Genomic DNA, 24,644 nt, shown 5'->3' with positions numbered 1-24,644 from the left:
AGACCACTCGCCACTAATGCTGAGATGGCAATACCGACCCCCGAGAGCAAAGATCCCAACATGGTGCCACAGAGCAGAGACGCTGAAAGACACCATCGTCCGGGAGGACATGAGGGAGGAAATAATAAACTACTTTGAGATAAACACTGGCAGTTTAGAGACAGCGGGTATGCTTTGGGAGGCCTTTAAAGTGGTAATGAGGGGGGTAGCTATGGCTAAGACCAAAGGGCTACAGGGAGGGAATCCAGGCTGAACTGCAAGATACAGAGAACGAACTAGAAAGGGCACTAAGGGAGGGAGGTAACACCAAGGAAGATAATGAAATAATACTTAAGCTGCAGCAGAAATGGGCGGGCACTGGGAGAGATGTGCAATCTTAACTATAAGAAGTATATGGAGAGACAGCATGCGGGGGGGATAAACCAGGGAGGGTCCTGGCATGGCTATACAAGAGTGAGACCCTGAGGCCCACAATCAGAACAATAACGAGGGAGGATGGGACTTAGTGGACACCCAAGAGGGAGTGAACCAATAATTTGTGGAGTATTATCAACTCCTGTATGTAGATGATGAGGACAGTGACTGCACAGAAATAGTAGAAACACTGGAAGATATAGGACTGCTGCAGATCAGTGCCAAAGAGCGGGAGGAGCTGGATGCCCCGATTACCTTAGAGGAGTTGGAAGAAATAGTGAGACAGTTGCCTACTAGCAAGACCCCGGGGACTGACGGACTCCCAAGTGAATTTTATAAAACATAGAAGTATGAAGTGCTCCCTCTGCTTTTAGAAATGTTGAATGAAGCGTATGAAGTGGGGAGGCTGCCAGAGTCCCTCAGAAAAGCGACAATTATACCGTTGCCCAAACCTAGTAAGCCCGGTCATAACTGTGGATCATACAGACCCCTGTCAATGCTCAATCAAGACAGTAAAATATTGACGGCTGTTTTGGCAAATAGAATGAGGAGGGTTATTGCTAAACTAATACATCCCGACCAGACTGGCTATGTTCCGAAGAGGAACATATCCAAAAATTTCAGGCGGCTCCATCGAGTCGTTCAGCATGCAAATGATGACTAAGGTGAACTGGCAATTGTATCGCTAGACGCAATAAAGGCCTTTGATTCGGTCAAATGGCCGTGGCTGATGGCAGCCCTGACTGGCTATGGAATAGGGCCTGGGTACTTACAGTGGGCCAAAATGCTATATAGCGTGCCGTTGGCTAGAGTTAAAACAGGGTCAGTGATATCAGAGAGGTGGCAGCTTCGTAGAGGTACTAGGCAAGGATGCCTGTGGTCTCCTATGTTGTATATTCATGCCCTGGAACCCTTGGCCATATACCTGAGGCAACAGTATGACCCGATAGGCATTGCTGTAGGAGGGCAACCGCATTTAATCTCCTTGTATGCGGATGACATGTTGTTGTACTTAAGGCACCCAGAAGAAAATCTCCAGCACATTCTGGATGTGATGGAGAGATATGCAAAGCTGTCTTGCATAGCTGTGAACCCCCAAACATCTAGTATATTTCCACTGGACAGGTACAAAGGGACCCCGCTAGAACAGCTACCGGTTCTACAGATATCTTGGAATAGATATATACCATACGGTAGAAGAGGAACACCAGTATAACACAGAGGAGGCGATCAGGAAAATTGGAAATAGTATAAAGTTTTGGGTGAAACTACCTCTAGCGATGATGGGGCGAGGGGCAATGTTGAAAATGGTGGTCCTACCGAGACTCTTGCATTATTTTGGAAATATTCCATATCTTATAACAAGCCAGACCTTTGCTAAGATAGAAAGCATGTGCAGGGACTTCCTCTGGCATGGGACGAGGAACAGAGTAGCCCTTTGGAAGCTACAAAACTCACACGATAAAGGGGGCACAAAACTGCCGAACTACGAAATTTACTACATAGCAAGCCAGTTGCAATATGTAGCTAAATGGCTCTCTGAAGAGTCAACCTCGGAGTCCAGGTTGTTCCGACAGGACTGTGCCCCATACTTCCTTAAGGAAATGATGTGGCTGCCTAAGGCAGACGTGGAAGGGCGCCCAAGGATGATGATACTAGGGTGGAAGATATGGTGCAGGGCCTGTCAGCTAATGGTGAATGAATTCCCGTGCTCTCCGCAGGTACCACTAGTGGTGCTGACCGGCAAAGACAAACAATTAAGGATGATGATTAGGAAACACTGGGAACTGGTGAGGATAGCAACCATGGCCGATATATGGCAGGAGGGGGACATAAGGGACTTTGCGGTATTAGAGGAAGAAACTGGGTTACATACGGGCCATATATTACATACCACTGGGTGGTGCGGAAAATCAAGGAGACATGGTCCGAATTAGCACTAGAAGAAGACCCGGACACTACCATAGACATAATATACGACGTCACAGAGGGGGGGACACGAGATATCTAGAATACATGAGCTGATGATGTCCAAGGTGGGGAAGGAAGTGGCACAACTGAGACGGGACTGGGAAGAGGCAGTAGGAGCCCCAATGAGTGATGGGATGTGGGAACGACCCCAAGGGTACCACAAAAAAGTGTAGAGAAATGCAAGACTGCAACAGATACAACTGTATGTAAACCATAGGGCGTATATGATGCCCCCAGAGAATAGCCAAATTCGAAAATGTAGGACGACAAGCATGCCCCAAATGTGATGAGGACAATTCTGGAATGGTGCACATGTTTTGGTCATGCCCAGTCATTGAACATTTTTGGGGTGAGGTGGCGCACAGGTTGGCTGAAAAAGGAATCAAAATTGTGGTGGATACGGTGTGGGCTTGTTTGATGGGAGGGTTTCCGAGACCGCGTAAACTCAAGCATGTGAGCAAATTAAAGGACTTAGCGTATGCACTTGCAAAGAGGAGAATTGCTATGGGGTGGAAGGCATGCCAGAGACCACGAATAGAATTATGGTGAAAAGATCTACAGAAATGGGCCGAAGTGGAAACTGCGGTATAGCAGGATGCAAGTAATGTCAGGGGGGGAGGAAGAGGCCAAGACCCTGATAGCCTGGAAACAATTAATAGCGGAGTTATTTGGGTTACCACGAGACCCAACGGAAAATATGGAGGATGAATCCTTATCACAAGATGCAGAAACAGAACATGGAAGGGAATAGGCTTGTAAGGGGGGGGGAGAGGAGAAGCAGTGGACATGTTGAAGTGATGTATGTTTATAATGTTATTGTATGCACTGCAAGTTTGGCTTGTATTGTTTGTTGAAATAAAATTATTTTGAAAAAAAAAGAAGTAGTAGAGGTATGAAGAGGGAAATGTGACAATGTGAATGCAGAAGTAGTAAAAGGCATACATCCACCAAAGACAAATCTCATGATGGTCTGTTAGTGACATCGTAGCGTCACAGTCTTGACACTTTTCAAAACCTGAAGGTTTAGGTGTCAAAATCCTGACTAAAAACTGTAAAAACTGGAGCTTTATCGAGCACATCAGAAGAAATGTCTGAGGTGTCGAAGATAGTTCCCTGAGAAGCGTGATGAGCATGTGGAAAAAAAGTAACTGAGGTCACAGGGCGGTGCAAGTTATTTGTACAGAAGCTGATGTCACCTTCCACCTTGAAGATTAAGAGCTCTGAAGAACCACAACCCCAATGCCGCATGGGGGCCACTGCTGTTGAATCTTCTGAGATCTGCTGCTGCAGGACAATAGATCGAAAGATGAGAAATCCGTGGAAGGACACAATCCATTAGAAGTCTCTGTTTCACCAATCATATCGGAGTCAGTAACTAAGAAGAATCCCTTAGTTTGATTGCTGGAAGATCTTGGGGGCAGTTTGTCCTGAAACCCACAAAATCTACCCAAAAATCTGGATCTGTCCTGCCTTCATTGAACGCAAAACTTTGAAAAGGCTTTTGGGGTTGGCTGACCAAGAAAATCAAGGAGTCAGACGCCGTCTGACAAAAAGTTAGCGGATGAATAAAAAAAGCTCAAGACCATCAAACAGCAAATTCACAATGTTTTCGTACACATTTGGAATGTCCTTTGAAGCCATGGCCCAGCCCATGCTTGCCAGTTGTAACAAAGTGATCAACAGAATACAAGAGAAGAACAAGTTAATTACCCCCGGTATCTTTCTTTCGAATGGATTGTGTCCTCCCACGTATTACTCATCTTTGATACTCCCAAGGCAGTATTGGTTTTGGCAGAGGGAGTAAGAATTTTGTCATCAAGGGTTGTTGTGAACCGAATGAAGGACTTTTCCCAAAACGTCTATCCTGACTTAAGGTGGAATCAAGGCAGTAATGCTTTGTAAAAGTGTCAATGGTATACCAAGTGGCTGTCTCACAAATATTTTGTATTGGAACACATCTTTGCAGAGCAGAAGTAGCCATGCCCCCAGGGGAATGAGCTCTCAAGCCTTTGGGAGGGGGGGGGGGTCTTTCCCGGCCAGCCGATAGCATTCAGCATTGCCAAAATAATCCATCTGGACAAGGTTTGCTTAGTTGTAGCCTGCCCAGTCTATGTCCCGCATTTCCTATAAACACTTGGTCATCAAAACAAAACTTGACATCCTTAAAATGTAGAAACTCAGGTCCCTTCGTGGGTCGTGTCTGTGTAGCCTCTCTTCTTCCTTGCCAGGATGTGGTGGAGGTTAAAAAGTAGGTAATACTATCTTTGTCCCAAATGAAAATCCAATATAATCTTAGGTAGAAATGAAGGTCTAACCTTAAGGACTCTAGACCGATACTAATGTGAAGTATTTGTTTTTGGATTAGTGTCCCATTGATGCACTTTAGGTATTTTTTTGACTTAGGCATCAGAATTAGAGACACTCAACAAAGAAGGTCTCTACTTTTGTACCTTGTGTGGTTATTGGTCAATTTTGTTTTGTTTATTGAAGCTGTTTATTGGACTTTATCAAGAGTATTCAACTGTTCATAAATCTGTATGTACAATTGGAGTCTATGATCTATGCACCTTGCCCTTTTGTAGTTTTTCGGCAACCAGCACTTAGCACTTTGTGTTGTAAGTACTAGTCACCTTGTCAGAGCGTATGTTAGATTTTATATGGTAGTTTTAATATTTAAATGATTTTTATTAAAAATTCTCTAACTGTATTTTCCAATGAAGTCAGATTATATTTTCCTTTGACTTCGATTTTGCACTGTCCCCTAATTATCTTTTAGTGTGATGTTTCTATTGATCCAGTAAAATGCATGCTCACACCTATCCCAGGTATGGGAGCCCCAATTTCGTTTGCTGACCCTAAGGACGACCTTGTCCTTATGAAAGACCGTAAAAGTTGGTTTAGAAGATAGTGCCTGCAACTCACTCACCCTACGGGCTGATGTTAATGCTACTAACAGCATGGTTTTGAAGGTTAGTAGTCTTAAGGCACATGAATGGAGTGGTTCAAATGTTGCAAACATAAAAACTTTAAAAACAAGATTAAGGTCCCAAACCGGAACCTGAAAAGGAGATGGAGGGAACATAATGAGTACCTTTAGAAATTGCATCACCAAAGGAATTTTAAAATATGACGTTTCCACAGACGAGTGCTTGAAGATGGAAAGCACCGCCAAGGAGCCCCAGATTGGCAAAATGCAGCAGAAAAGATAACACCTCTGGTGTTTTGCACAGAAAATGGGCCACATTCTTATCCCTGCACCATCTGCAGAATTTATTATAACGGCAGCAGTACAAAGATTTCGTTGCAGGCCTTCTGGGCGAAAGAAAAATCTCTATTACGTCATTCGGGAGGTCAGAGAAGGTCCTCTTTTTGTGGAAGACATATTGGAGGGCAAATGGACATGTCCAAATGGTTCGGGTACCACGTCATCCTGGCCCAATCCGGGGCAATTAGGATCATGGATTTCCTGAACTTTCTCAACCTCCTTATCACGTGAGGAATGACTGGGACTGGAGGAAACGCGTACAGAAGCGAGAACTCTCAGACCACTATGAATGCGTTTCCCTAGAGCTCAACTTTGGGGGAAATTCCATGGAGCAGAACTGTTGGCACTTCCGGTAGGCACTAGTCGCGAACAGATCCACTTGAGGGGTTCCCCAAAGGGTGAAGATCTCTTGACGGCCTTCCTGTGCTAGTTCCCACTCATGGGAGACTGTGCTCTGCCTCCTCAGGGCGTCCGCCACCCTGTTCTCCTCTCCGACTAGGTGTACTGCTGATAGGGAGATTCCTTCATGAATTGCCCAGAACCAAAGCTGCATTGCCTCACTGCACAGTGGTAGTGACCCTACACCTCCTCTCTCATTGAGGTAGTACATGGCCACTGTGTTGTCCATCATTATCCAGACATTCTTTCCCCATACAGAGGGCAGAAAAGCCTTCAGCGCAAGTATGATTGCTCTCAGCTCCAACAAATTGATGTGTAGTTTGGACTCCTTTGGAGACCAACGACCGTCTATTGTCAGATCGTTGGCGTGGGTTTCCCCACTGCGTGAGTGAGGCATCCGTAACTACTGTTATCTCTGCCCATGGTTTCCAGAAGGTTCTCCCTTCAGAATGTTGTCCTCGCAGGCCTACCACAGGAGATTCTGTGCGACCCTGTTTGGAACCTGAAGTAGGTCTGACATGTTGCCTTAGAATTGAGACCATTGTGTCCTGAGAGTGATGCGATCCGCTCCGAGATCTAGATCGGGAGTGTGTTTTTCATCGAGGAGACGGCGGTATCGACTCAAGAGGTAAATTTGGTAGGGGTAATGGATTTTTTAAGCCCACCTTTCTTCAGCTTCCCTCTGTGCTCCCTTAAGGCTTTCGCAGTCATCGATAGGCACATGTTGCACTCCGGCACACTCTGGGGATCTTTCAAGGACATCTTTGCCCCACAATCTTGACACTTTTTGAAGCCAGATTGGGGCATAGATGGAGCCGACAAAGGCCTTCTTGTATCAAGGAATCAAAGGTTTTCTTGACAAAAACTCTAAGAATTCGTTCTCTTCACAGAACCAAGCGTCACGTTCCCAAAGCTCATGAAGCGAGGAAAAATGGAACTGAGCAACGGAACCTGCGCGTGACTATTTATAGCACTGATGATGTCGAAATCGAGACGAAGGCCTTCGAGGGACATCGACTCGACAAGTCTTCGACACGCAGCACCCTATACTGCAAAAATAATTCCAAAGCAGCGTGCTGGATATGGAAATATGAAAGATAAGGAATACGTGGGAGGACACAATCCATTCGAAGAGATGCTTTGAATAACTAGAAAGACTCTAGGGGAAGGGAAGGCCCTGCTCTAGTGGGACTTTATTCATTGTATTCTTTTCTGCACCTTATAAACTTTATAATTAGAACTTTGGAAGGAAGCTGCAGGTGTTCAGCCTTCTTGTCTGCGCGTCGAACAGCGCAAGGGGTCTCCTGGCTCCTGCCGCCCCCCACATCTTTGGCCCGACCCCGCAGCGAGTGTACGGATATCCTTGATACTTTAAAGCTTTTTCTTGAAAGCTAAGCCCTTCTTGGGCGTTGGGGAAAGCGCGGTGCTGAGACCACCATAATTCTACCTCCAGCAGCAGTAGTGTTCCCTTATACACTGTGCAGTTCATTTACCCTGCTTTCCTCCTACTCTAGATGTAGGAAGCATCAGCTTTGTTGGCCTCTTTCACATTCTTAAATATGGCCGCCCTCTTCCTCGGCACTGGAGTGCCTCAGAGGGTTGCCATGTTAATGCAGTTGCGTTGCGCCCGATTAGCTGCCTTCAAGTTGTATCTGCCCAACTGGAAGCTGGCAGGTGAAGAAGTCAGCCCCCACCATCAAGGCCCACACAAAGGCCCCTGTATGAGATGTGGAGGGCTGGGAGGGTCCCTCTTCTACTGCCCTGCAGCACCTCTCGCCATGGACCAGACCCCCAGTATACAGCTGGCTACGCCAAGAACTTGTGACACTGCTGGAGCCTTGCCCTCCCATGTTGAATCGACCTGTGTTAAAGCTGGTTTTCGGCTGTTCACCTACCTCTACCTCCTTTTACTGCATTTGTGTGCTGTTTGGGCATTTTTGAACCTAGGTGTGTTTACATCTGTAAACCCCCAATTTTGTACATCAACTGTTCTACTGCATCTGTTTGCTTGTCCCTTTTTTCAGCTACTAGGCCGCCTGGTAAATTGTGCTTGTGCAGTATCCCCTATCCCCCATCCTTATCTCTCGACCGGCCTTCTGGCACTCACTATCTCGCTATCTATTCTAACTGCTTTACTGTCGCCTATCCTCCTTCTCTCACTAAGTCTGGAAGGATATCTTTTTTTATTATTTATAAGAATTCCTGACCATCAACCCTGGTCTACCCATTGCAGACACCTACGCCCATGCAAATTCCAGACAGATTGTCACTGATATCCTCTTTCTTTCCCCTCTCCAGATCTCTGGACCCCTCATCTTATCTCTACTCTCTCTCCTATCTTATCCTCACTCCTTAATGGTGGCCCCAGATGGCAAATACTCTTGGCGGGCTCATCATCCAGGTGCATCATTAATGTCTATCGCAATGGCACCATCATGGCTCAAGGTCCTCAACCCAGCCACCTCCTCCTCCACTTTGACCGGCGGCTGCCATCCTCATCAACCTCCTTCCTGCGTCTGCTACTCCTTCCGCCTCTCTCCCTCCCACTCTTCCGACTGGTGCACCACGGCCCTGTACCCTTCTCGGAAAACCTTTAAAGGCAGAGACCTGTTTCATAAAGCCATCAAACACTCTGATGATATCTGCCTCCTCCTTGAACACACCGACCTCGATATCCTCGTTCTCACCGAGACGTGGTTTAATGCCAGCTCAGTCACTACTTTTGACTTTCTCCCGATGGCTACAGGATCATCTGTAAGCCTCGCCCTAACCGCTCTGGCAGTGGGGTTGCTCTCATCTTCCATGAGTGGGTCCCTTCTTCCCTCGTATCCACCCAGCCATACTCCTCCTTCAAGAGCTTGGGCTGCAAGCTGGTCATCTCTCCTACCTGACCATTGCCGCTATCTATAGGCCACCTGGCTCTATCACCCTGTTCCTCTCTGAATGGGCTGACTTCTCCTGCTCTCTGCCGACATCTTCCTGTAAGCGCCTTCTACTGGGTGGCCTCAACATCCACCTCGACTCCTCATGCACAGCGTCCACTCTCTTCCGTGACCTCTGCACCTCTCTCTCTTTAAAATCTGCATGGAACTAGCCAATCCTTCTGCAGTCTCTACCTCGCCTCTTCCCTCTCAGGCCCTTTGCACTGGACAACCACTTCACTGCCAAACTACAGGACATCCTTAGCCATTTCTTCCTCCGACCGCCCTGCCATCACCCTACCCCCCATGCCTCCCAACCTCCCTCATCATTTCTCCTCTCCTATCACATGGGATGAGGTCACTACGGTTGTCTGCTCTATGAAGGTCTCCACAAAACAGGCTTCCACCTGTTCTTCCAGACCAATTAAGGACAACATCGACTCCCTTGCCCGTGCACTTGCTGATTTCTGCAATCACTCTCCTGCTACTGGGTCTTTTCCCCTCTTCTCTTAAGCACTCGCTTGTGCGCACCCCTCCTGAAAAATACCTTCTGCCAACCCCTCGTGTCCGGCTAACTACTGCCCCATCTCCATCACTCCTTTCCTTGGGAAACTCCTTGAAAAGCTGGTCTAACCTCAACTGGTCCAGCATATTAAGCTTGTTGGCTGCCTACATGACCATCAATCTACATTTCTAGCATCCAGAGGCATGGAAACTGCTCTTCTGAACACCTGTGAGGAATTGCTTGCATCTCTTGACACCAACTCTCGGTGTCCTTATTCTACTTGATCTTTCCTCTGCATTTGATATGGCAAACCATTACATCCTCATAAAACGATTCCCCGCTACCCTGGGTATCTCGGAGCGGGCACTGGAATGGCTGGCTGATCTTCCAGACTGACCACCCCTCCCAGGTCATCTGGGCTCTTTCTCCTCCCCTACCTCCATCTCCACCTGGGGCTTTCGCCCCAAGGGCTCTAATCTCTCACCCTGGCCCTTTAACGTCTATCTTGTTCCGCTTGTGCACCATTTCTATTTTCTCCCCCCAGTTCCAGAGTTATGTAGACGACACCTAACTCTTCTTCAAACTTCCCTCTGATGTGCCTCCAATGATCTCTTCCTCAATGCCAGCAAGACTGAGATACTTCCTACTGGGACTCCCACTCTCTCTTTCCTCCCTTCACTATGGCCACCCTCTAATGGCTCTCCTCCTCCTACTGCATCTGAAGCCAGAAACCTTAGCGTCATCTTCGACTCCTCTCTTTCCTCCCTCACATCTTGGACCTTGCCAAGAAGGCCCATTTTCAACTCCACCGCCTCAGAGGTATCCATCCTTTACTCACTTTTCCCCAGAAGCTCAACGTCTCTAGCGCTCTGGTACTCTCCCGGCTGGACTACTGCAACAGCCTCTTCCTTAATCTACCCCTCTTCTTCTCTCCGCCCCCTCCAGCTTGTCCAAAATAGGGCTGTGAGACTTATCCTTGGCCTCATGCCCAAGGACCATCTCCTCTCCAGCCCTAAAATCCCTCCACTGGCTCCTGGTTGCTCCAAGGATCAAATGTAGATCCCTCTGCATCATCCATAAGGCTGTCTGGGGCTGAGGACGAATTTAACTACAACTTACTCTCAGCAAATACTTGCCTTCCAGATCCTTGCGATCCTCCGGCTCCCAACTCTCTGCGGGTCAGGTGCTTTGCTAAGCAGCAAGCTGGTGGCAGATCTCTCTCAGCTGACTCCCTCCTCTGGATCAGTCCCCCCCCCCTCCTCTCTGTCTTCAGCCGGATCGCCTCAAATTCTAGAAGCTGTTCAAGACTTTCCTCTTCACCTCCTCCGTCTCCCGCTCACTGCCGTGCTAATACCCCACAGTTGCCGAGATTGGTGGCCTGGGACTGTGTGTCCTTCTGGGTCCTGGCCTTTTACGCCTTCCGCACCATCCCAGCCCTTGCCTTCAGGCACCCACTGGCTTGTGTTTCATAGGCCTGCACTTACTAATGGCAGGTGATCACTCTGTACCAAGCAATCTCTGCCAGGCACTTACTGTTGCACACAACTGACTCCTTGGCACTTCCCTCTGTGGGATTCCTAGCACTTACCCCTCTTCCCCGTCTCTCCTGCTCTCCCTGCACTTGCACGCTCTGATGCTCACAAGGCCTAGTAGGATCACTAATTTTCCCTGATCCTCTGTTTATTCTGTTGCCTTTGTTCCAAAGTTCCCTCCGCTTTGCCCTGTAGGCGCATTGAAACAATTTATTGATGTAAATGTGCCTTACAAATGCACAATAAAAATAAAATAAACATTCCCCATTCACATTAATTGAGTTTAGTGTGCGTGAATCAGCTTAGGATTTTGGACACAGGACAGAGGACTCTTTTCTTTAGACATCTTAACACAGATGTTCCTTAGTTTTGTGAACCTCATGCAGCATTCGCTTTCCAGACTAGAGCTGCTTATATAAGGTGCACTTAGGCCTTTTGGCACCCTAAATAATAGTTTTTTTCCACACCCTGGAGATTTTTGGGCAGATTACTGTTGGTGTATAATGTGACATTGTCTTGCCTCAGCTCCATGTCATGCTTTAGCATCAGCTCGGCTTTAATCTTTCAACATAATGTTGGCTTTTGATGCCATGTTGGCCAACTGTGGCATGTTTCTTTCATTGGTATGTAGTTCTGGACCTATTTTTGCATAGTCCTTGCAAAATCTTTGAGTCGTTCCTGACAATGCCATACTTTGTGGTAATTTCTTGTTTTACTGTATCTTTTTCAGGGTCTGTGCTGCCAATATTTTAGGTGTGGCTCATTGGCCCCATCAACCTGTGGGTATCCATTAAATTCCTGTCCACAACAAAGGGCTGCACACAAAAGGGCAGGGTCTGTTTGGCCCGTTCATCCCTGGTAGCACCCATGGCCATACATGTTGCTCTATTACCCCCTCCATCCATATAGCCATCAATGCAGAACCATTGCTAAATCTGCACAATCACTGTTAGTAAATTCCACCAATGCATAGACAACTGCCCCATGTAAACTGTGTGTCACTGTCCCTAGTACTCTGATTGTTGAAATTACATTTCTTGGTTACCTAGTAGCTTGTGATTTATTAAAACACATTGCTTGGTCTCCTAACAGATGGCCCCCCACCCCACTATCACTGCCTGGCTAACATACTCCAGCTGCTCTCTGAAGGCATCGACCGACCCCCATCTTCCCTCCACTGCCCCAGCTCGGTATACACGCATTTCGCTGACCTATTTTTGGTCGTGGTACCTTTCATCGCCGGATTTTACATCGCCAGAAACCCCTTTTTTATTTTTTTTATTTTGGGGGGTGTTTTGTTGGTGTTGGGGTATTATTATAATAGTAAGGGAGGGGTCTGGGGGGGGGAACCCCCCACCCCCATAATAAAAATAAAAAACCAAAAACAGGGTTTCTGGCGATGTAAAATCTGGCGATGAAAAGTACCATGACCAAAAATAGGTCGACGAAATCACGTAGAACCCCCAGCTCGTCCCGTTACCCCATCCCCATTATTCACTCGACTAAAAACGCCACTCCTCTCCCATCCCACCCACTCTCCCCTCATCTCATCTTATCTACCCTACCCTACCAGTTTCCCTTCTAATCCAACAACTAACTACTCTACTTCTGCTCTGCAACTGACCTCACCCCGGTTCTCTGGAATGCCCAATCCCTCTGATAAAACCTCTCTCTCATTAATCATGTTGATTCCCGTCACCCCAAACTCTTGTGCATCAATGCCACCCAAGTCTGGATTCCCACACGATACCACCACCCCAGCAGCATGTCACACTGACTTTGCCTCTTCATTACATTCCCATCGTCTCTACAAAAATGAATGCACTGTTGGTCTCAGTCAGCAAGGACACACAATTGGCAACCCTTTTCCCTCAGATTTCATTCCCTCCTCCTTTCAGCATAATCAGGCCAACATCTCCTTCCCTACCCTTCTTACCATACTCATTCACTGCCCACACAACCTCCTCTTCCCTGATCTTGTACTCTTAAAATGCTCCCAGGGGAAGCAACCACCATCATAATGGGTGGTCTCAACCTTTCCGGTAAGGCCCATTAAGCACCAAATGGACTCTTGTCTGACAACTCACTAGTGAAACTACATAATGTTCCAACACCCAAGGCAACTCTCTTTGTCTCATTTCTATCTTCTCCCCTGGCCTCCCCTGCTCCCACAATTTACCACTAGCCCTCTGAATACTCTTTATTCACTTTACCTATCACCAAATGTAAATGAAAGCCCAACTATTGCCCCTACCTTGCTCCAAGCTCTATCCTCAACGTGCACTCTATTGGACTAGCCTTTACTGAACTCAACACTATCTCAACACTATCTCCTTTCAATAAGCACTACCCCGACCGCTCCCTTAACCCTTCCCACGGCTTCAACAAATGATTCCCACACCATCCAGCTTCTGAGGATAATCCATTACTGTTTATGCGGGTGGCGCCAAGATCGATCCCCCACTCTTCTCACTGCTTTTGAAAACAGTTCAGGACATAGCCAATTGCTCATATTATACTAACTGCGTTTCCTCTCTCCGTCCAGACCATTTCACACTGTGCACGAACCTCCCGGCCATGCTCTCCCACCCACTAGGAACTGCTCCATTTGATGCTCTCTCTCTACTGATGACTTTGCATTCTACTTTACTAACATCACAAAAAATGTGGAACGCCTATCTCTCAAACCCTTCCCTCAATCTCTCCTCCACCCATCTTGCACACTCCTCTATAGCAGTTATCCCACCGTTCCCCCACTGAACTTCTACACATCTTGATCCACAGGTGTTACAACTCACCATTTTCCACCACAAATTAAGGAACTTGCACCTGTCACCTCTGCTTGTCTCTCCACCTTATAGAAACTCTCCATCTCCCTCTCCCTCTACTGATATCTTTGCAGCCTGTTATAAAACGACAGCCACACCTCTCCTTAAAATAAAAATGCTGACCCAAACAACCACTCATGACCCCGTATTGAAGACTTGTCTTTCTCCTTTCCTATTGCTGTAAAATATTCCACAAGATTGGGCCTCATTACAGGTCGGGTGGTCCGGAAATAACAGTGGCAGTAAACCCGCCGCCACTGTTAAATCCGGACCGCCCGATCCAGAGTCCTGCAGGCGGGAGGTGGCATTCCCGCCAGGTCCGACCTGGCGGGTTTACCACCGCCCGCCTGCAGGCGGACGAGGAAACACTGGCACCATCACGAGATGGTGCCGGTGTTTCCATGATCCCCATTGAGTCCCATAGGACTCAATGGGAATGGGGATTTACACCATTCCGCCTCCGGAATTCCCGGGACACCAGGGTTGTAATTCCCCGGTAATTCTGGGAATCACGGAGGCGGAATGGTAATACGAGTCCAGCAGTAACCAGGCGGTTTTACCACCTCAGTTACCGCCGGACTCGTAATGAGGCCCATTGTCTTCAACAGCACAGTTAATTATGCCTGTTAAACTCACTTTCCAACCCCCGCTGATCTAAATTCTGGTAGAAAAACTGCATTTATCCACATCACCAATTCTCTTACCACTGACCACCACTCCTCCATTCTCATTCGTCTAGACCTTTCAGCTGCCTTTGAAACAGTGGCTCATCCCTCACACCATTTCCCTCTTTGGGTTCAAGGACAACATAATCAGCTGGGTGTCCTATTTCTTAAATTAATTGTTTCTAGAACACAAACCAACGGAAAAGCATGTATTTACTCAGTTGATTGGAAGAAATAGCCTATTTTAAATATCACTAAACAAACAAGTATTCACTGTAACAAAACGATTGTATTGGTCATAGAAACAAAGTCTTTGATACTGCTTACCTCCAGCCCATGTGGTGAGATTTTGAGGTACTCGCTTACATCATTGCTATTCAGCATGGAATTAATATTAGTGACATCTGCTTTTTCATACGTGAACTGCCTACCTTCTTTTAAAACTGCGGAAAGAAAAATGATGCATTTAAAACGTGCAAGTTACTGGTCATCTATCATAATGTTTCTTCTAAGTTTTGGAAAATTAAAGGTTACAGATACATCCAACCTAGTCATCCACCAAAGTCTTCCCATTAAAGCAAAAAAAATGTTAAGGCAACATCTGACTTGATAATGGAAGGATCATCAACTCGACTTCATTACAAAAGTGTATATGTGGTTCTGGTCAGAATAACCAAGTAATTTGAATCAAACCCAAAAAATAAAAATCACTTAACAGTATCTCAGGGCAACAAATTTGGATTGTTCCTACTAAGTGATGCATGCCCAACCTGTGATGGGAAAATCATCATCCCCAATATAGTCGGGATGAGGTGAATAATTATGGACAAGGGTTATGAAAGTAATTTAAGAATGAGGAATGTACACCCTCGACCTTCCATCCTCTTCCCTCATTCAACTTCCTCCAAGCCACAGGAATACAGTGATGGGGGCAAAACTGAAAGGCAGCGGTAGCCTGGCAGAGCCAAACTCCTCTCTTTAGATAGTAATCTATGTGACGGTAGCCATATAATTTTGACATAAATGGTGTTCACTTGAAAGGCAAATTACATGATTCAGAAACAGATTGAAAGAAGTCTATGTTACCAATGCAAGTGTATTTTAGATTATGAACAAAATGCAAATTGCAAACACATTTTAAATTAATGTCAATAAATGTTAGTCAAAGGAAACTTCCAGACACTTCACAGTAATCAATGTTAGGACAGTTTTTCTGAAGTTTTACCAAACTTCATAAAAACCATTCAAGTGAGAGAGTACAAGACTCCACTCTTAGTATAAGGCTGTACCACCGGAGTTAATGGTAGCGTAGAACAAAGAACATATAACAGAAATGAATCAATACAAACCATGACAACCAGAAGTATTATAAAAGATAAAGGTTTATTTTAAATACAATTAGGCCAAGTTAAGTGTTGGGGTAAGTACTGGTCTAAGTCATAAACATAGTATAAAAAAACACAACACAATGCTTGAAGGTACACAAGCCAAAGCATATAACCTTATTTGAAACACTGAAGAGTAGTTCTAGGGAAGTCAAACCTTTTTTAACACATTCTGTATAGGGCACACCTGTTATTGGGGTGTAAAACCAATGGTTACTTTCAGATTACATTCAATAATACCAGGGTAATAGGCCCCAACAGTTGTACCGTGATGTTCAGCAAGAAATCACATAATAGATCAACTGGACAATATAGGTTTTGTGAATAGTGGAACACTTCTTCTAGGTACAGTAAAAACCTATAACTATGTTTGTGATAACACACAGTCATACTAGGTGAGTAAATCCTAAGGATGTAATATTCAATTACAGGTGCTTTTGAGATCACTGAAATGCAGATTGAGATAAGCAGTAACTCTTGTAACTTATTTTAGGATGGCACACAGCTAACTCAAGTTAAGTACGTTTTCAAGGAGCTATCAGCAACTTGGGGCAGGTATAAACCTAAGACTGTTTTTGTGTCCGTCTAATACAGAACAGGGAAAGCAAAACCCAGTGTTACTCTTTATAAATGACTCAAGGTTATTCTGGGCAGGTAAAACCTAATGCAGACTTATTCTGGAGAGGCTAATAGCAAGTCAGGGGAAGCAAGACCCAGTTGGGGGACACTCATACAATTATCCTAACAGGAATAATAAAGTGAAACCAACAGCATTACATTTGGGAAGAGGCACAACCGAATCACAGGTGAGTAATATACCCTAACATCTACTTTCTCTTAGAATGGCGAAACAGTTTCTAAGGAAAGAAAAATGTTACATATACTTTTCCGAATGGCACAACATTTCTAAGGCAAGTAAAACAACCTTGTATCCACCTTTCAGAATGGCAGAACATTTCTAAGATAAGTAATAACTTTTGTAACTGTTCACTCTCATAGTTACAGTTACCAACCAACTTCTTTTGAAAGTAAGTCCCTTTTAAACACATACTCTATTTTGTAAGCAAAAGGCCCAATCCTTTAAAGTATTTCCCTTATTTTTGGAGCACAAGTGTTCTCAGTGGCAGAAGGGGGGCAGGGGGGTCACTAGGGTCTAGTGTCCAACTGGCAGGGTCAGAATCGGTTCTTAAGTAGAAAAAGTCAGAGTTCCTAAGGAAGACTGTTTAAACAAGTGGGGGGCGTGGCTACATGGCCATGTAGAGGACGTGCATCCTGCGATCTGAAAATGATCTGTGGCCTTAATACATGAAAAGGCAAAATATGCGAGATAGAATGGCAACTGTGTGCGTCTGAATGGTCAACGCACTGAGCGCTGATAAGCCCGAGAGGAAACTCGCAGCAGAGACGGAGTCCGGGACCGAAGAAGATTGGGCGAGATGGCGAGCTGGTGCAAAAAAATGGCGCCTGCCCCAGAACAAAGGAGATACCAAGCTGCATAGCACCAGATTCACCAAAGAGGCAACGCTCGGCATGCAAGCCGCACCGGAGTAAACGGATAGAAGCCGCATGAAAGGAGAAGCTGCAGCAATCCGGGATAGCGCAGTCACAGGCGGCGTGCTGGCAGGCGTACCCTCCATGGGAGACGGAGGATACATTGCGTCGGCGAGCAACAGCTGAGAGAACAGTGTGCGACTAAAGGAAGACGCATGGCACCAGAGCTCCGGAGCGGCTGGGTTAGGAACGGGGCCCCCGTGAGATGATGTGATCCTGTGTCCACCACGGGATCACTGGCGGGAGCACAGCGGGGCTGAGGGGACGGACAGGTCCGCATGGGAAGTGGCCAAACTGGGCGGAAAGCCAGGCGATGTGACTTGCAGAGGCCCAGAGGCATCTGAGGAGAACAAAGGATTGAAGCGGTATCGGGCACTTTCCCCACGACACACGCGCACAAAACGAACAGAAGAGCAATATAGCTCACATAAAGGAGGCATGGCTCAATAGTGGAGAGGCTTCGGGACCCCCAAAGTGGGCGGTTAAAGTGGGGGGTGTCCAAGGGAAGGAGGCGCAGGGCGCACTGCGTGAAAGGCAACCAGAGAGGCTGGCGTCACACTGGAGGCTCACAGAGGGGCATGGTCGCTGGAATGCTAATGTATTCCGAAGGTGGACATACCACAAGCTTGTCACAATACGTGATAATATAAGATCTGTGGCAGCTGGCAAAGCTGGTATATAAGGCATTGGAACTTTGGGTGCCAGAGATCTCGCCCGAATTGCGTGTGCCGGGAAAAAGGTGGTAGCACTGACTGACCATCGCCTGAGGACAGCGGAAGCGCAAGTGGTGCAATGGAGGGGACAACCACACTAATGAGCATAAGATAATACCAGCGAGTGACAAAGTTCCAGGGTGCCCGCAAACAAGGAAAATCTGGAGTTGCAGAGTGGGTCAGACTGGGTCAGACTGCTGGCCTGTGAGGTGGCACCGCTGCTGAGAAGTAGTGCCACGAGGACCACAGTGAAAAGTTGCCAGAAAGGCGAAACGGGTGAACTGCGGACAGGGGCCCTGGAAGCACGCTACTAAAATCATTGCTTAAAGGAGGGATGTGGGAGGACACAGCCCACCCCAAGATTGATCTTGCGCACCGCCTTGCAGTCAGCCCACTGGGGCCACCCGGAAACAGATTGGAATTGGTGAAGCCACAGCGACACAGGAAAGCTGATATAAGACATAGCGAGATTTCAGGATGTCGGTGAAAGGGTTGAAGTCCAGGAGTAAGCGACCCACTATGGACACCTTTGCAAAAGTGCACCGGCCCCCTTCATCCCCAGCACAAAAGACGGGGGAGGCATCGGGAGATGACCCCCCCTGGAGGAGAAAACCAACAGGTCCTAGCAGCCATAACGGACTTGAGTGCTAAGTGGGGCATGGCAATGGCGGAACTGCGGATAGCCTTAGAAAATAAAATAGATGCCGTGGGAATTGAAGTCACCTTGCTGCAGCAGGACGTTAGAGCGCTAGCAGAAAGAACTAACGGATTGGAAAGCACAGTAAAAACCAACACTGATGTAAGCACGACCAATGCCAAGGAGGTCCATGTGCTCAAACAGCAGGTTGCCAACCTGAAAACAGGGTGGAGGAAGCAGGACGACGGGCGAGACGGAACATCCGGGTGGTTGGCCTGCCAGAAGGAGAAGGAGGCCAGGACCCCACAGATTACGTGGAGAACATTATCCTGCAAGAAGTGGGAGCGGACAAACTTTCGCAGGGGTTCACGGTAGAGCGGGCACATCGAGCCCTTATGAGGAAACCACGCCCTGGAGCTCCACCACGGCCAATAATTGCAATAATCTGGAATTACAAAGACAGGGAAAAGATTCTGGAGTATTTTCGTAAGGGCGGTACGATAGAAAGAGCCTCCTCCAGGGTTACGGCATACCCTGACTATACTATGTTGGTGCAAAGGCAATGATATAGTTATGTTGTGGTTAAGAGAAGACTGCGTGAGGCAGACATCAGGTACATGTTGTTGTACCCAGCAAAGCTGAAAGTTCTGCACAAAGGCAGAGCGCTGCTCTTTGACACCCCAGAGGATGTGGCATCATGGTTGGGTCTACAGGGCCACCCGGCGCAGGACGAGGAACAAGATTCCCAGGAGCCCGATAAGTGAAGACACTATGTCATGTACCCTGCGAGGTGGGGGAAGAGTGGGGAACCCGGGTACAGCGCCTTGAATTACTTGATAGACACGGCGTAGCCCTTGAACTTTATGACTATGGGACTGGAATATAGTGTGTTAAAACGCAAATGATAACGGAAGTATTGGGCGTAGCAACTCTAACAAATAGGAGCGGCAGGACCGCACATACCTACCCACCGAGATCTAGTAGAAAGGCGGCCAATAGGGCGGCCTTAACCTGCTGAGCCGCGAGTACGGGTTGTACCAGAAAGGGCTAGATGCAGGGGTGCCTGAGATCCAGGGATGGAGCTGGGCAACAGTTGGGGAGGGTGAAGTTGGGGAAGGGAAGGGAGGAGGGTGGGAGGGGGGGGGGGGAGGGTGTTTGGGGTGTTCGTAGCTAAGGGGAGTTTGAAGTGGGAAACGAGCCTATATAGATTAAGATGGAAGTGGGATCTGAACTGCACCGGTGTGAGGGGGAGGGGGATTCTAATGGGTCATGGGGGACCTTAAAATAATTACGTGGAATGTCAGGGGACTTAATAGTTATCTAAAAAGGAACAAGGTCATGTTGTACTTGGGCAGACAAAAGATAGATAATGCACTGTAGCAGGAGACACACCTGACAAGGGAAAAGATGGAAACAGTGGTGAAGAAATGGAAAGGGGTTGTGGTGGGCTCGACATACTCCGCCTATGCCAGAGGAGTACTCATCTGGGTGGCGCCGCACGTCCTGTTCCAACAGTTGCAGGAAGTGGCGGAAAAGGATGAGAGGATGGTCATATTGAGGGGATTAGTGGAGAATAAAGAGATAAGCATTGTGAATACATACGCCCCCAACCAAAACACGGCAGCATATTTTAGAACTCTGTGCCATAACCTCAGCATATCCATGGGTGGGGCGGTGATCTGGGGAGGGGATTTTAACTGTGTATTAGACCCCAAGGTAGACAGATCGGATGGGAAGATTGACAGACCTGCCCCAGCGGCTAAAGCGCTGCAGACTATACTGGATGACTTTGGTTTAGCGGATGTGTGGAGAACAAGACACCCCCAAGATAGGCAATACTCACACTACTCTGCCCCGCAGCAATTGTATACGAGACTGGACTATGTCTATGCTACGTCGGACGTGGTGATGGAGTGTACTCGAGCAGAATATAAAGCGAGGGTCCTTTTGGACCACTCACCCCCTGGCTATTGGGTGGCAATACTGCCCCCCCGAGGGCAAGGATTCCGACATGGCGCCTTCGGGCAGAGGCACTGAAGGATCCCGTCTTCAGGGAAGATATAAGGGAGGAGATTATAAATTACTCTGAGACAAATACGGGTAGCGTTGATTCGGCTAGCACGTTATGGGAAGCCTTCAAGGTGGTGATGAGAGGGGTAGCCATAGCAAAATCGAAAGGCCTACAAGGTGGGATTTTGGCTGACATACACGAAACAGAAAGGAAACTGGAAAAAGCATTGAAGGAGGGAGATGCAGACATGGAACGGATACTGAAACTGCAGCAAAAATGTGCGGAGCAATGGGAAAGATTATGTAACCTCAACTATAAAAAATACATAGAGAGACAGCATGCGGGAGGGGATAAAACAGGAAGGCTTCTGGCGTGGCTATATAAGAGAGAAGCTCCCAGACCCACGATTAGAACGATAGCGAGAGAAGATGGTAGTGTAGCTGACACCCAGGAAGGAATTAATCAGGATTTTGCAGAATATTATAAATTACTATATGGGGATGAGGGGGGTAGTAGTCTTGGGGAGATCACAGAAACACTGGAGGACATAGGACTGCCTAGGATAAGTGTGGAGGAAAGGGAGGAGATGGATGCACTGATTACCTTGGAGGAGTTGGAGGAAGTGGTAAGGCAGCTGCCTACCAGTAAGACCCCAGGGTCAGACGGGTTCCCGAGTGAATTTTATAAAGTATATAAGGAGGAAGTGCTCCCCCCAATGCTAGAAATGTTAAATGAAGCGTTTGAGGTGGGACGGCTGTCGGAATCACTCAGAGGCAATCATAATACCGCTTCCCAAACTCAACAAGCCTGGGCATAGTTGTGGCTACTTATAGACCACTCTCAATGTTGAACCAGGACAGCAAGATATTGACGGCTGTCCTGGCGAATAGACTGCGCAGAGTTATTGGCAAACTAATACACCCCGACCAAATGGGTTATGTCCCGAATAGAAATATAACTCACAATCATAGACAACTCCATCGGGTGGTTGAGTGGGGGAGCGAGAACGAGGGTGAAATGGCAATTATGTCTTTAGACGCGGTTAAGGCCATTGATTCGGTCAAGTGGCCATGGCTGCTTGCCGCCTTAGCGAGCTACGGAATGGGGCCTGGATACATAAGGTGGGCAAAGATACTATATAGTGAACCGTTAGCCAGGGTCAGAACAGGATCGGTGATATCTGAAAGATGGCAACTAAGTAGAGGCACCAGACAAGGGTGTCCATGATCCCCAATGCTCTATATACTAGCCTTGGAGCCCTTAGCGATATACCTTAGGCAACAATATGACAGTATAGGTATCGAGGTGGGGGGAGAACAACACCTGATTTCCTTGTATGCCGATGACTTGCTGCTGTACCTGAGGTATCCGGAGGAAAATCTGCAATACATACTAGAAGTGATGGATAAATATGCGGGGCTGTCTGGCATAGCAGTGAATCCCCGAAAATCTAGTATCTTCCCGCTGGGTAGTTATAAGTGAATCCCTATGGGGAGGTTACCGGTGCTACAAATACCATGGGCGGTTAGCACATTTAGGTATCTTGGGATAGATGTGTACCACACGGTGGAAGAGGAGCATAGACACAATACCGAAAGAGCCATTGGGAGAATTGAGAATTGCATGAAATTCTGGGAGAAGTTGCCCCTAGCAATGATGGGATGAGGGGCGATGCTTAAGATGGTGGTCCTGCCCAGGCTCCTGCACTATTTTGGAAATATTCCATATCTGATACCCAGGACATTTTTCACCAAACTGAATAGCATGTGTAGGGATTTCCTTTGGCATGGTACCCGGAACAGAGTGGCATTATGGAAGCTGCAGAACTTTTACAAAAAAGGGGGAATAAAACTGCCCAATTATGAGGTCTATTATGTAGCGAGCCAACTGCAATATATAGCTAAATGGCTCTCAGATGAACTGACCCCCGAATCTAGGTTGTTTGGACATGATTGTGCCCCATTTTATCTGAAAGAATTGATCTGGCTGCCCAAGACAGAAATGGTAGGGCGACCGAAGATGATGAAGCTCGGGTGGGAGATGTGGCGCCGAGCGTGCCAGATGAGGGAAAACCAATTCCCATGCTCCCTGCAGGTGCCACTAGTCGCACTGGCGGGAGGAGATAAGCAGCTGAGGATGATACTTAGGAACCACTGGGAGGTGGTTGGGGTGGTGACAATGGGGGATATTTGGCGGGAGGGGGCCATCATAGAGTTCGAAGTGCTGGGGGAAGAGATTGGGTTAAACACGGGCCCGTATATTACATAACACAGGATGGTCCCGAGAATCAGAAGAACATGGCCTGAAACGGTTGTTTGTTTATTTGTTATGCGCACCGGACCCTGAGGTAGCAGGGCGCAAGAGACAAGGAAGTTTACAGCTTGGTTACAGAAGTTACAAGTTACAGAACAAGCAAGTTACAGAGTAGACAGTTTTTTGGCTCTACAGGTGAGACAAGTACAAGTGCAGATAGAGCGCCACCAAACAGTCAAATCAATGGCAAACAAAATAGCAAGTCAGGTAGAGTACAAGTGGAGGTGCGAGAGGTAGAGTGCCATTTATGTTGCATTCTCGGTGAGCCATTTTATGGTATTCTTTCTGAAGTTGTTGAACGTTTGGTCGGATCTAAGTGCAAGAGGTAGGGCGTTCCATAACTGAGCTGCCTTGACTGGGAAGCTGGATCCTCCAATAGTGGTAAGTTTAAATCTGGGCACTAGGAGGCAGTTAGGGCTGACTGTCCTTGTAGGTCTGGAGGGATTTTTCCTATTGAAGCGTTCTGAAAGGTAGCTGGGGGCTTTGTTATTTAAACATTTGTGGATGATGGAGGGAGATTTAAGGTTAATTTTTTCTTGAGTAGAAAGCCATTTGTGTTTACGTCTTATTTCTGAGATATGTGCTCTTCTAGGGATGCTTAAGGCCGCTCTAAGTGCATTATTTTGGAGCACTTGAGTTCTATTGATGATTTGTTTGGTTGTCCCTATGTAAAGGGCGTTACAATAATCTAATTTTGATAAGATGAGGGCTCTGGCTAGGATAAGACAACTGTCATCTGATAAGAAATGTTTCCCAGCTCGTATTAATTTACATGTATAGGCCGTGGATGAGGCCAGTGAGTTCACCTGTTTGGTTAAGGATAGTGTTGCATCAAGGTAGAAACCTAAGGTTTTTGCTTCTCTGGCGACCTTGATAGTGTTGCCTTCGATGATGAAGGCTGAGTAGTTTTGGTTGAGTTTGGAGATGCGGGCTGCAGTGCCCAGGATGATAAGCTCTGTTTTGTCATCGTTCAAGCATAGGCCATGGTTGGCCATCCATGCTTGAATGATGCTATAGACTCTGTTCACCAGAGCCAGGTTTTCAACATAATCCCCAGTAAGTGGTAGGAGAATCTGGGTATTGTCTGCGTAGTTGGTATAGGTGATACCCAGATTATCAAGATCGTCGAAGAGTGGCTTGGTGAAGATGTTATAGAGTGTTGGCGAGACACAAAATCCCTGTGGCACTCCGCAGGTGATAGGAATCGGGTCTGCTGCCACTGCGGGGGATAACACCCTCATGGTCCTGTCACTAAGGAATGACTGTATCCAGACTATAGCCTCCCCTGAGAAGTGGGCCGTCGAGTCCAAGTGATTGCATAGGACTCTGTGGTCCACCACATCAAAGGCGGCTGAGAGGTCCAGAAGGAGAAGGAGAACTAGTTTGCCCTTGTCTCCGAGTGAGTCTATTTTGGCCTTTAGGTCAATAAGGGCTGTTTCTGTGCCGTGTTGCGGACGGAAACCGGATTGGCGTGTTCCAAGGAGATGGTTTATCTCAAGGAAGTTCTGGATTTGGGTGTACGCTACCTTGTCTA

The 24,644-nt window shown here is 47.1% G+C and overlaps 1 protein-coding gene across 1 annotated transcript in view; it reads right to left on the bottom strand.

The window, feature by feature from the left end:
• Positions 1-24,644, bottom strand: part of RSPRY1 (ring finger and SPRY domain containing 1) — a 1,045,708-nt gene that overhangs the window by 443,223 nt on the left and 577,841 nt on the right. The window contains exon 9 of the mRNA XM_069653445.1: positions 14,828-14,943. Within this exon, the coding sequence (XP_069509546.1) occupies positions 14,828-14,943 (116 nt within the window). The remainder of the gene's footprint in view (positions 1-14,827; positions 14,944-24,644) is intronic.

The sequence above is a fragment of the Ambystoma mexicanum genome, chromosome 1p, assembly GCF_040938575.1.
Source record: "Ambystoma mexicanum isolate Mex_15411 chromosome 1p, UKY_AmexF1_1, whole genome shotgun sequence".
Lineage (NCBI taxonomy): Eukaryota > Metazoa > Chordata > Amphibia > Caudata > Ambystomatidae > Ambystoma > Ambystoma mexicanum.
The sequence above is the reverse complement of the archived record's forward strand: the minus strand, read 5'-3'. Positions and strand labels throughout refer to the sequence as shown.